Raw genomic sequence first — 12582 nt, 5'->3', positions numbered from 1 at the left:
ACATACCATATATGGCAGTTATCATATTTGGAAACTGTCAGTTTTGTAAACTCCTTTATTAAAANGTCAAACTATAGTCTCCAAATTCCAACTCCTTTAAATTTGACTATCTCAACAGGAACATAGAATCCAATACCTGTGTGACCCTCGATGGTTCAAGGATACAGCTAGCCATGGGTTCACATCTCCATGTGATTCAGAATAACATTTTTTCTTATTCGGGTTTACCTTAGTTAGCCCCATTCTTTTCATCAACTATTTGATCAAGAATGTCAGAACTCATTTCTGATTGCACCCATCGGATCATGGTAAGAGCGTCTAGTAGCATCGCCCCATGATCCCCTAGGTACCACTGATAGTGCCTGCAAGAAATTTTAGTCATGGTTAGCGTACAGTACGGTCCTATCAACAAATATATCTCAATCGAATCTGCAACCATTGGTATATCGAGAGTTGCATATGAATTCGATAACGATGCGATCTATCTTTGAGTACTAATAGTGGCATGGTATGTGCAACTAGGAAAACATCTTTCCCTAAAGCACATTTCTTGCTCTGGCCAGAGACTCCTTGCACTATTAACTCATCAGATCACATAGGATATCTTCACCCGTAGGCGAACGGTGAATCTCCGACTACAATGCATTTTCTCCTATGTATTTCGAAACTACATCCAACCTCGCCACCTGATGACCCTCAATGGAGTCGGTAAACGGATCAAAGTGCATGCTAGTACGTATAGCCTCTACATTGTCTCGGGTCAAAGGACTAATGGTGTATGAAGAGAAACAATATTCTCGACTTTAATTGTTATAATTCTCGAGATTTTTAATTATTTCTTTAAAAATATTTTTCCTTGTTGATTTGATTGAGTAGATTATTTTATGTGATTTTGCCTTTCTTAGATAAGGAGATAATCATTCAAAAGTAGTCAAAATATGTTATTTATTGGAATGATTTAATGAGATATGATATCAATGGTTAAATAGAGTTTATTTTTAACAAAACTCTTACTTTCCTTATGTTATAGGTTTTCTTGTGGAGATAAAAGTCTACATCTATAAAAAAGAGATCAAGGACATCATTGGTGGGCTCTCTCTTCTTTCGGCTTCTTCATTGAGAACAGTCGTACACACACTTGTGCATGCCGAGAATATAAAAGAAATAATTTGTCAAGGATCATGTTGGTTTCGAAGAGTGGTGATCGCGTGTTGCCTTGAATATTGGGAACATCTGCAGACAACATCCGTGAAGAAGTTGGCTGAAGATCGTTTTCGTGGATTCTCTTTTGGCATCACGTTTTCGCTTTCTTGTTTTACTTTTTATTCTGGTTATTTGTTTTTTTTAGAAAGCTTTATTTTCTCAAAGTGTTGAGGAAATTGATTTTAGTCTTAATCACTAGTGATAGTTTTTGTGTAAACGATTTGGTTTTCTAGTGATTAATTTTTGCCATAAGGCACCGCACAAGTATTTATACTTGTGCATATTTAATCTTGTCCATTTATTTATTTAAAGTCGATTTGTGCTATAAAAATTAATATTCCGCTGCATGTTGTCCGAGATGTTGTAACATCTGGCACAACACCTAATTCTGATAAAACACAGAGTTGCTATTTTAATTGCTGTTTACGTATTTATTCATAACTGTCAAACAACATAATTCCTAACAACTGGTATCAGAGCCTACTCTTGATATACTAAGTGCTGATTCTGGTTTTTGTTTTGTTTGACAGACATATTCAAATGGACACATCACTTGCCAATGCAGTACTTCGACCTTCGGTCCTCGATGGAACTAACTACGGCTTATGGAATGTAAAAATAAGGTACTACATAAAATCCATAGATGAAAGAGCATGGCAACGTGTCATCAATGGATGGACTCCACCCAAGAAGCAAGACGAAGACGGAGACAGCCTGATAAAACTAGAAAATGACTGGACTGCTGATGAAGTACAAAGTTCGAATCACAACTCAAAAGCACTGAATGCGATCTTCTTTTCTGTGGACATGAACATGTTCACCTTGATTACGAACTGCACTTCTGCCAAGGATGCATGGGAAACTCTTCAAAAGCATTGTGAAGGCTCGGAAAGTGTGAGGAGGACAAAGTTGAGAATGCTCACCTCAAGGTTCGAGAACCTGAGAATGGAAGAAACCGAAACTATAACAGATTATGATCGACGTCTCAGGGAGATTGCGAATGAAGCTTTCAGTCTAGGTGATCCCATATTGAATGAAAGGTTGGTCAGCAAAGTTCTCCGATCCCTGCCCGAGAGGTTTAACATAAAAATATGTGCAATTGATGAAGCTAAAGACACAACTTCAATGGCACTGGAAGAATTGATGAGTTCACTCCGCACCTTTGAAATAAACATGTACATGCAGAAGAAAGACAAGGGAAAGACTATAGCATTTCAAGTCTCTAATGACTCCTATGATGACCTTCTTCAAATATCCAAAGAAGTTAACGAATCCGACCTTTGTGAGGATTCCATCGCTTATATCACAAAGAAATTCGGGGATTATTTGAAAAGAATCAGATATAAGAAAGCTGGACAATCCTCAAAATTTCCAAGTCTTCCTGCACCTGAAAGGTCACAAAAGCTCCCTGCGAAGCAACAGTTTCAACCAAGGGATGAAGGCAAGGGACAATACAATTCCAACAGGTATGATTCAGTGCAGTGTAGGGGATGTAAAGGCTTCGGTCACTATGCCAATAAATGTGCCAACAGATTGAGAAAAAATAAATGCTACAATGTTTCCCTAAGCGATAAAGAATCTGATGCAGAGGAAAAACCTACCGAGGAAGAAAATCATACCTCCCTGACTGCATTATTGACAGAAAGACGCTGGCTGCAGGTGAATCCTTTAGGTGTTGCCCTAGGTGTTGCCACACCTGGCCGCAACATCTGCGAAAAATCAATCTGTTTAAAATTCAAAACTTCTGGAAACTCAAGTGCGGATGATGATTTGGAAGCTGATGATGAAGAAATCACTCTTGAGAGTGTACAAAAGCTATATGAAGAGCTGTTTGAAGATTGGACCAAAAGAAACAAGCTGAATTCTACTCTTATGAAGGAAAACACTGATCTAAAAGCTGTGGTTGCCAAACTTGAAGTAATTCTGAGCAAAAAGGATTTGGAACTATGCAAGACTAAGGATGAGCTTCAAAAGGCAACTGAAACCTTGTCCAAGTTCAATAAGAGCACATCAAAACTTGAATCCATACTTTTGATGGGAAGAGATGACAAGAAAAGCTTAGGCTTCAAAAGACAACCTGCTGCACCTATTCCAAAAAAGAGAAAACGCAGGTATGTATGTCATTACTGCTTTAAGCCTGGTCATATCAGGCCCTATTGTTTTAAGCTCTTGGATGACTGCATGTATCGAAAGTCAAGTCAGATGTTGCCCCGAATGTTATCCAACATTTCCCGCAACACCTCCTACCACCGACCTACAGTAACACAAATTTGGGTACAAAAGGTAAAAACTCACTGTAATGTTGTCTATACTTCATTGAAAACTAACACTGCAGGTCATTGGTACTTTGATAGTGGAAGCTCACGCAACATGACGGGATCACGAGAATATCTCATCGATTATGTTGATCAAAAATGTGGTAGAGTAACCTATGGAGGAGGAGCTAAAGGAAAGATTGTTGGAAAGGGAACCTTGAATGTTGAAGGACTACCAAAGCTCCACAATGTGCTTCATGTTGAAGGATTAAATTCAAATTTGATAAGCATAAGCCAATTGTGTGATGATAATTTGCATGTGAAGTTTGATAAACATACCTGTGAAGTTTTTGATGAAGCTAATATATGCATTATGACAGGTACAAGGTCTTCAGATAATTGTTATCAAATAGGTGAAGAACTTTCATGCAAACATGCACAAATTACTGAACTCGATCTTTGGCATCAAAAACTCGGCCATGTAACTTTAAAACCTTAAAGAACTTGAGTAAGTATGATGCTGTTAGAGGTATGCCTAATCTCTCTTCTGGTATACCATATGTGTGCGGAGATTGCCAAAAAAGTAAACAGATTCGCGTGTCGCATCCAATGTTGCCAACATCTGGGACAACACGCTGTCTGGAGTTACTACACATGGACCTTATGGGCCCTATGGAAGTTGAAAGCCTCTGAGGTAAGAAATATTCCTTTGTGTGTGTTGATGATTTCTCACGTTTTTCACGGGTTAGATTTATTAGAGAGAAATCAGATACTTTCGATACATTCAAAAATCTGATCAAAAGAATCACCAACTTCCACAATTTGAAGGTAAGAAAGATCAGAATTGATCACAGTAAAGAATTTGAAAACACTTCATTTTCATCCTTCTGTAGCAGGAAAGGTATTTCACACAAATTTTCATCACCAAAAACGCCACAACAAAATGACATTGCCGAACATAAGAACAGAACGTTGCAAGAAATGGCAAGGGTGATGCTAGCTTCAAAGAATATCTCAAAGCGTTTTTGGGCAGAAGCCCTTAATACAGCATGTCATATTTCAAATAGGGTCTATTTAAGAAGTGGATTAACCATGACTTCTTATGAAATAATCATGGTAAGAAAGCCTAACCTTAAATATTTTCATATTTTTGGTTGTGTGTGTTACACTTTGAATGACAGGGATCAACTTGCTAAGTTCGATTTAAAGAGTGATAAGTGTTTGTTTTTGGGATATGCCACTAATAGTCGAGCTTATCGCATGTTTAATTTACGAACTAGGACTATTGTGGAATCTATTAATGTTGTTTTTGATGATTGTGCAGATCTCAAGAATAAAACTGTTGAAGATGATGTTGAAGACCTTCTGGAAAATCAAATACCACTGAAAAATACAGATGTTGCCCCAGATGCTGCAATATCTGGTACAACATGTGACACTGAAGTCACCGAATTACAAGAAAATGCTAACAGCGATGATGAGACAGTAGATGATGGACCAAGTATTCCAATCAAAATCCAAAAGAACCATCCATCATCTCAAATCATTGGAGGGATGCGTGAAGAAGTTCAAACCCGAAAGAAAGACAAAATTGACTATCGAAAAATGGTTGGACTAGTGTGCATGAGTACCATGTACTCACAGGTCAGATTTTCATGCTTTGTATCTCAACTTGAACCCAAAAATGTAGATGAAGCACTAAAAGATGAGTTCTGGATCAATGCTATGCATGATGAGCTTGAAGAGTTTATTCGAAATGATGTTTGGACTTTGGTTCCATGCCCTGATCATGGCAATATAATTGGAACAAAATGGATTTTTAAAAATAAAACTGATGAGTCAGGGAACATCATTCGAAACAAAGCAAGGTTGGTTTCTCAAGGGTACACACATGTTGAAGGGGTTGATTTTGATGAGACCTTTGAACCTGTTGCCCGCATTGAGTCAATCCGACTTCTGCTAGCCATTGCATGCTTTATGAAAATCAAATTGTTTCAAATGGATGTTAAAAGTGCATTTTTGAATGGTATCTTGTGTGAAGAAATATATGTTAGACAGCCTAAAGGATTCGAAGATCCACATAATATTGATCACGTGTACAAGTTAAAAAAGGCTCTCTATGGCTTGAAGCAAGCACCTCGTGCTTGGTATGGCAGACTGACTGAATACTTACTCGAAATTGGATTCAAAAGAGGTGAGGTAGATAAGACTTTGTTTATTCAAAAATCCAAAGGTGAGATCCTTATTTGCCAAATCTATGTGGATGATATCATTTTCGGTTCTTGATCTCAAAAGCATGCTAATGATTTTGTTGAATGCATGTCTACTACATTTGAAATGAGTATGGTTGGTGAATTACATTTCTTTCTTGGCTTACAAATCAAACAAATGCATGATGGCATCTTTTTGTTCCAAAGTAAGTACGCCAAAAATCTGATAAAGAAATTTGCTAATGAGAACACCCAGCACATGAAGACACCTATGGGCTCAAATGAAAAATTATCCAAAGACGATGCTGCCGAAAATGCTGACAACACCCTATATCGCAGCATCATAGGAAGTCTCTTGTACTTGACGGCTAGCCGTCCTGACTTAATTTTTAGTGTTTGTTTATGTGCTAGATACCAATCTAATCCTAAGATTTCGCCGTAAAACGTATCTTACGATACATAGCCGGAACCATTGACTTAGGATTATGGTATACACACGAAACCAACTCAAATCTAGTTGGGTTTTCAGATGCTGATTGGGCTGGGTATTTAGACGATATAAAGAGAACTTCTGGTGGTTGTTTCTACTTTGGGAATAATTTGATCTCATGGCATAGTAGAAAACAGAACTGTGTGTCACTTTCAACCGCTGAATTTGAATATGTGGCAGCTGGAAGTGGTTGCACTCAACTTTTGTGGATGAATCAAATGATAGAAGATTATGGATTAAAGAGTGAACCTTTGGTTATGTACTGTGACAACTCTAGTGCGATTAACATTTCAAAAAATCCAGTACAACACTCTCGAACAAAGCACATTGACATAAGACATCATTTTATTCGAGATCTTGTAGAAAAAGGATTGATTCGAATGGAGTTTGTTGATACAAATAACCAACTGGCCGACATATTCACCAAAGCATTAGATTTTGAGAGGTTCTCCAACCTTAGGAAATCTCTCAGCATGTGTTCTGTCTAATCGTTCTTGGATGTTGTCTCAGATGTTACAACATCTCGAACAACACCTACCATGCATTTGCATCTTTAGGACTTAGACATAATGCATTACATATTGTGATATGTTGTGTTGAAACTGTGTAGCATAACTTTCTGATGCACTTACAATTCCTAGTTGCCTCTTAAAACTTCACACATTTACATGCGAATTTGGTCACAAAAGAATTGAATAATAGTCACTTGACCTTAACCCATGTGACAAGTAATCCAAGAAGAATTTGAAAAATTGTGATTAAAACTTTGGATCTGCGATTAGAAGGAAAGATGGAAAAAGCTGCCTAAAGTAGCCCAATGAAGGCTGGACTTTTAGTGCGGGAGCTACCCCTTCTAAATGTTAACACAGAAATAGAAGAAAATGGAAAAAGTTACCTTGAAGAGTCCATTGAAGACTGTTCTTCTAGTGTGAGAGCTGCCACTTCTATGTTCAGAAAGTTTACAAGTTAATGTGAAGAAAAACTGAAAATTGTCTCTGGGATTGTAGGTGTTGTCAAAGCTGTTGCCAACATTTGGGACAACACCTCATCTGTACACATATCTCATATTTGCTCTCATGTTTCTATTTATGTTGCATTATGTTATTAGACATCCATAAGTCATGCATAAACATAACATGGTGAATTTTGTCATGTCATAAGGATATTCGTATGAAAACAAAGAAAAATTCTATCCAAAACCAATTTTTGCAGGAAATCGAAATCATGTGCTCTTTAATGTTAAGTGGAGCTAAAATTCGATGTGGGTTTTATTTCTGAACTTATTTTGAAAAGTAATTGCACATAATTGTCGAGATAATTTTTGAAGATAGCAACAGTTAAATTTTGTATGCCGTTTTTTTTACCGTTGGACTGAGTCAATTACTGATATAGCATGTTACCGTTGCACTGTAGTTTCATGTTTATCCTCTTGATTTACATAGCCTAAATTATCATTACTTACCTAATTGTTTCTCGAATCTTCTTGCTCGCAAATTTCTCTTCTACTCTTCGTTTTGGGCAAATTTTTGTTTCTCACAATCTAAACAATGGCAGGAAAGGGTTTTGATCCTCAAGATATCCGCAGTGAAATGGGTCACACAAAGGATGTTGCCCCATCTCCGGCAACATCCGATGAAACACCCACGGGTTCCAACTTACAGATCATCCCTGCTTCTCTTACGCCAGAACCCCTGGAGATTATTGCACCTGGTGAGCCTGAAAATGCACTGGACATTGATAACCCACCTATCATCAAGGTTTTCGATCCACCCTCTCCTCCAAAAAGACGCTCAAAAAGGCAGGTCGGATATAACCCTGATCTCACACCAGGAAAGAGATTTCGTTATAAGGGACAACCCTCCACTCGCCCTTCACTCATTGATCCGGCAGAGACGTCGGGAGATGATTCCAATGACGGAGACTACGAGTTAGTTGCCCGCAAAAAGCCCGCACCACGGGTTGATGCCAAGTCTTCCTCGTCATCCACGAAAGACTCGCACCCCCTGTTCATGCCAGACAGGATGCACCTAAGGAACACTCCTCGTCTGATGATGATGAAGTATCTTTGGCCCAGGTGTTAGCTGATTTGAAAAAATCCAAAAAGACTGCCCCTGTCTCTCCTGCACATGTCTCTCCAATCCAGCATGTGTCTGATAAGAAGACTGAAGCTACCACCACCCTATCTGACAGTGAAGACTCAGGTACACACTCTAATCACTCAGCGGGAGCCCCTGATGAGGACATTGCCTCTGATGATACAAGAGATGAAGATGCGGCTGCTGCTACAAATGTTGTGTTGGATGGTGAGGACACCTCAGATAACACTGACCTCAGTGAGTATGATCTAGACAGCAGCTTCAATACCAAGTTCTATACTGAGACATCATTCTCCAACTGAGATCTTTACACCAACCGGAGATTTATTGAAGAACTCAATGCTGATATGGAAGCATTCTCTCGAAACAATCTGATAGATTTTCTCAAGTCTCGTGGATTGTTCTCAACCATCTCCTCTATACAGTCCTATTGCCCCAAAGTTGTGCTTAAATTTTATGGCAACCTCTCGTCGGGTGTTGGTAATGCGAGCTCGGTGAAATTTGGTCAAGTGTTTGTACGCAACAAGTTGTATAATTTCGACCCTCATGTCATCAATACTTATTTCAGCTCACCCGAAATTGCTATAGGTCCTCAACCGGATCTTGATGAGGTAATCTCTGTCCTAACTGGTGGCGTGCTTAGAAAATTTCCTGCTCATCTACATAAGGTCTCCGCTTCAAATCTCACGTCCCTATACTCGGTGCTGCACAAGATTTCCATTCGAAACTGGACACCAACCACCAACACTACGGTGGTCACTAAGTCCCAGGCACTGACTCTGTTTGCCATTGGAAATTGCACTTTGAATCTTGGACGTCTCATCTTTTATACTGTCATACAGTATGAAAATGGAGGATTGAAGTCATCCAAGCTCCCGTTTCCCAGTTTGATCTATGGGATACTTGTATCTCAGGAATTTGTTAGAGATGTGAGTGAGGGACTGTCTGAATCCAGTGAAACAATCAAAATCGCACCTGCCTTCTTCAAAGGAAACCGCAAGATTGACCTTCCCTGGATAGACCCTACCAGAGCACCTCCTGCTTCTGGACCTTCTCAAGGCTCCACCTCTCATACACCAACTGCTGGTTTTGTGAAGATTACTGTAGCTGGAGTTCAAGCTCATCTCGACCATGCTCTCAAAAAGATATCCCAGCTTAAGGCAGACTTGGCGTATTATGAGGATTTGGCTGCTGACCTCGGGCTTCTCTTGGACGTAGGTGTCTGCTCAAACGGGTGCTGGTCCGTCAGGGACCAAGGATGATGAAAAGGAAGAGGAAGAGGACAGTAGTGATGAAGATGATGATGCATAGATTCTTTAATGTTTAGAGTTTTTTTTTTGGTTCTGTTTGTGTTCTTATTTTGCTAACATCTCGGTCTAGGTTGCTATCTTGTAGTCGTCTTATAAACTGTTAATGCAACTGTTGCAGGTGTTGTCTCGAATGTTGCCAACATTACTAACAACACTCTTACTAACAATATTTTATTCAGGGGGAGAAAAGTTCACTAACTCAGGGAGAGTGTAGTTGAGCTAAATCAAGGATAAAAGGGTTTGATCTCAATTTTGTCCAAGAAAGGCAAAAAGGAGGAGATTGAAGGGAAACAATATTCTCGACTCTAATTGTTATAATTTCCGAGATTTTTAATTATTTCTCTAAAAATATTTTTCCTTGTTGATTTGATTGAGTAGATTATTTTATGTGATTTTGCCTTTCTTAGATAAGGAGATAATCATTCAAAAGTAGTCAAGATGTGTTATTTATTAGAATGATTTAATGAGATATGATATCAATGGTTAAATAGAGTTTATTTTTAATAAAACTCTTACTTTCCTTATGTTATAGGTTTCCTTGTGGAGATAAAAGTCTACATCTATAAATAAGAGATCAAGGACATCATTGGTGGGCTCTTTCTTCTCTCGGCTTCTTCATTGAGAACAGTCATACACACACTTGTGCATGCCGAGAATATAAAAGAAATAATTTGTCAAGGATCGTGTTGGTTTCGAAGAGTGGTGATCGCGTGTTGCCTTGAATGTTGGGAACATCTGCAGACAACATCCGTGAAGAAGTTGGCTGAAGATCGTTTTCGTGGATTCCCTTTTGGCATCACGTTTTTGCCTTCTTGTTTTAGTTTTTATTCTGGTTATTTGTTTTTTTGAAAGCTTTATTTTCTCAAAGTGTTGAGGAAATTGATTTTAGTCTTAATCACTAGTGATAGATTTTTGTGTAAACGATTCGGTTTCTAGTAATTAATTTTTGTCATAAGGCACCGCACAAGTATTTATACTTGTGCATATTTAATCTTGTCCATTTATTTATTTAAAGTCGATTTGTGCTATAAAAATTAATATTCCGCTGCATGTTGTCCGAGATGTTGTAACATCTGGCACAACACCTAATTCTGATAAAACACAGAGTTTCTATTTTAATTGCTGCTTACGTATTTATTCATAACTGTCAAACAACATAATTCCTAACAACTGGTATCAGAGCCTACTCTTGATATACTAAGTGCTGATTCTGGTTTTTGCTTTGTTTGACAGACATATTCAAATGGACACATCACTTGCCAATGCAGTACTTCGACCTTCGGTCCTCGATGGAACTAACTACGGCTTATGGAAGGTAAAAATAAGGTACTACATAAAATCCATAGATGAAAGAGCATGACAACGTGTCATCAATGGATGGACTCCACCCAAGAAGCAAGACGAAGACGGAGACAGCCTGATAAAACCAGAAAGTGACTGGACTGCTGATGAAGTACAAAGTTCGAATCACAACTCAAAAGCACTGAATGCGATCTTCTTTTCTGTGGACATGAACATGTTCACCTTGATTACGAACTGCACTTCTGCGAAGGATGCATGGGAAACTCTTCAAAAGCATTGTGAAGGCTCGGAAAGTGTGAGGAGGACAAAGTTGAGAATGCTCACCTCAAGGTTCGAGAACCTGAGAATGGAAGAAACCGAAACTATAACAGATTATGATCGACGTCTCAGAGAGATTGCGAATGAAGCTTTCAGTCTAGGTGATCCCATATCGAATGAAAGGTTGGTCAGCAAAGTTCTCCGATCCCTGCCCGAGAGGTTTAACATAAAAATATGTGCAATTGATGAAGCTAAAGACACAACTTCAATGGCACTGGAAGAATTGATGAGTTCACTCCGCACCTTTGAAATAAACATGTACATGCAGAAGAAAGACAAGGGAAAGACTATAGCATTTCAAGTCTCTAATGACTCCTATGATGACCTTCTTCAAATATCCAAAGAAGTTAACGAATCCGACCTTTGTGAGGATTCCATCGCTTATATCACAAAGAAATTTGGGGATTATTTGAAAAGAATCAGATATAAGAAAGCTGGACAATCCTCAAAATTTCCAAGTCTTCCTGCACCTGAAAGGTCACAAAAGCTCCCTGCGAAGCAACAGTTTCAACCAAGGGATGAAGGCAAGGGACAATACAATTCNCAAAAACAAGATCTTCGACGTACTCTCTTGTCTTGCATTTCTATCTTGTATTTGTAGTTAATAGCCAAAGCATAACGTTACAAGTTTAAAAGACCTACCGATCAAGTCACATTTATCCGATATACTAGTGGAGAATGTTTGAGACAGTTACGCCTATGGACATTCGAGAGCCACTATAAATAACTATGGATTCTGATCTTTTACACATACACATCTCATAACATCGAAATACACTTTGGGACACTTTTCTTGAAAAATCACACACACGCGATCGTTTTAGTTTATTGTGACATACACTTGATTTGATAAACTTGAATATTTTATCTTTCAGGCCAATATTTATTAAACTATTTCATTAATTGAGTTTGTTTATTCATATTCTCTCCATTGTTTCTATGTTATTTTTTTGTTATTTTCTTTCTTTTGTTTTGCTCGTAGTAGCAAAAGTTTTAAGTTTAGAAAGATTTGATAATTGTAATTTTACACTTAGATTTTTAGTATTTTTAAGTTAGATGTACACTAATTTTTTTTATCATAATCATGTGTTTCGTATTTATTGTTGTGTCATGCGGAAAACTAGGTGATATGACATTTTAGGTACAAAAAGAGGTGGAATTGATCAAGAATGGAATGAAGAGACAGTGAGGAATTTTGCATCTTTTCAGAGGGAGAATAACATAGGGAAAAATACTGAGAAACGGCATCTGGAGATGAAGATGGACGAAGCGGCCTCTGGCTTGACTTAAAACTATGTTTTTTTATCTTTTGATTATTATATTTGAGTTTTTCGTTCAGTTTATTTATGTTTTTCTGAATTGATTACGTTCAATTAACTGATTATTAATTGAATCATT

At 38.1% G+C, this 12582-nt stretch overlaps 1 protein-coding gene across 1 annotated transcript; it reads left to right on the top strand.

The window, feature by feature from the left end:
* The first annotated feature begins 1743 nt into the window (after nucleotides 1–1743).
* LOC140962648 (uncharacterized) lies at nucleotides 1744–6405 on the top strand. The gene is made up of 4 exons (XM_073421597.1): nucleotides 1744–3838; nucleotides 4783–5657; nucleotides 5754–6025; nucleotides 6339–6405. The coding sequence occupies exons 1-4, from the start codon at nucleotides 1744–1746 to the stop codon at nucleotides 6403–6405; spliced, it is 3309 nt and encodes a 1102-aa protein (XP_073277698.1).
* The last annotated feature ends 6177 nt before the right edge of the window (nucleotides 6406–12582 follow it).

Source organism: Primulina huaijiensis, chromosome 17 (assembly GCF_012295235.1).
Source record: "Primulina huaijiensis isolate GDHJ02 chromosome 17, ASM1229523v2, whole genome shotgun sequence".
Taxonomy (NCBI): domain Eukaryota; kingdom Viridiplantae; phylum Streptophyta; class Magnoliopsida; order Lamiales; family Gesneriaceae; genus Primulina; species Primulina huaijiensis.
Note: the sequence above shows the minus strand (reverse complement) of the source record. Positions and strands in the feature narration are given on the sequence as shown.

Bases quoted from the DNA above. Each gene is read 5' to 3' on its own strand.
- LOC140962648 (XM_073421597.1), top strand. From the start codon at position 1,744: ATGGACACATCACTTGCCAATGCAGTACTTCGACCTTCGGTCCTCGAT. The intron at 3,839-4,782 runs GTACAAGGTCTT...ATGATTGTGCAG, and splicing joins TAATATATGCATTATGACAG to ATCTCAAGAATAAAACTGTT. The intron at 5,658-5,753 runs GTAGATAAGACT...TGATCTCAAAAG, and splicing joins TTGGATTCAAAAGAGGTGAG to CATGCTAATGATTTTGTTGA.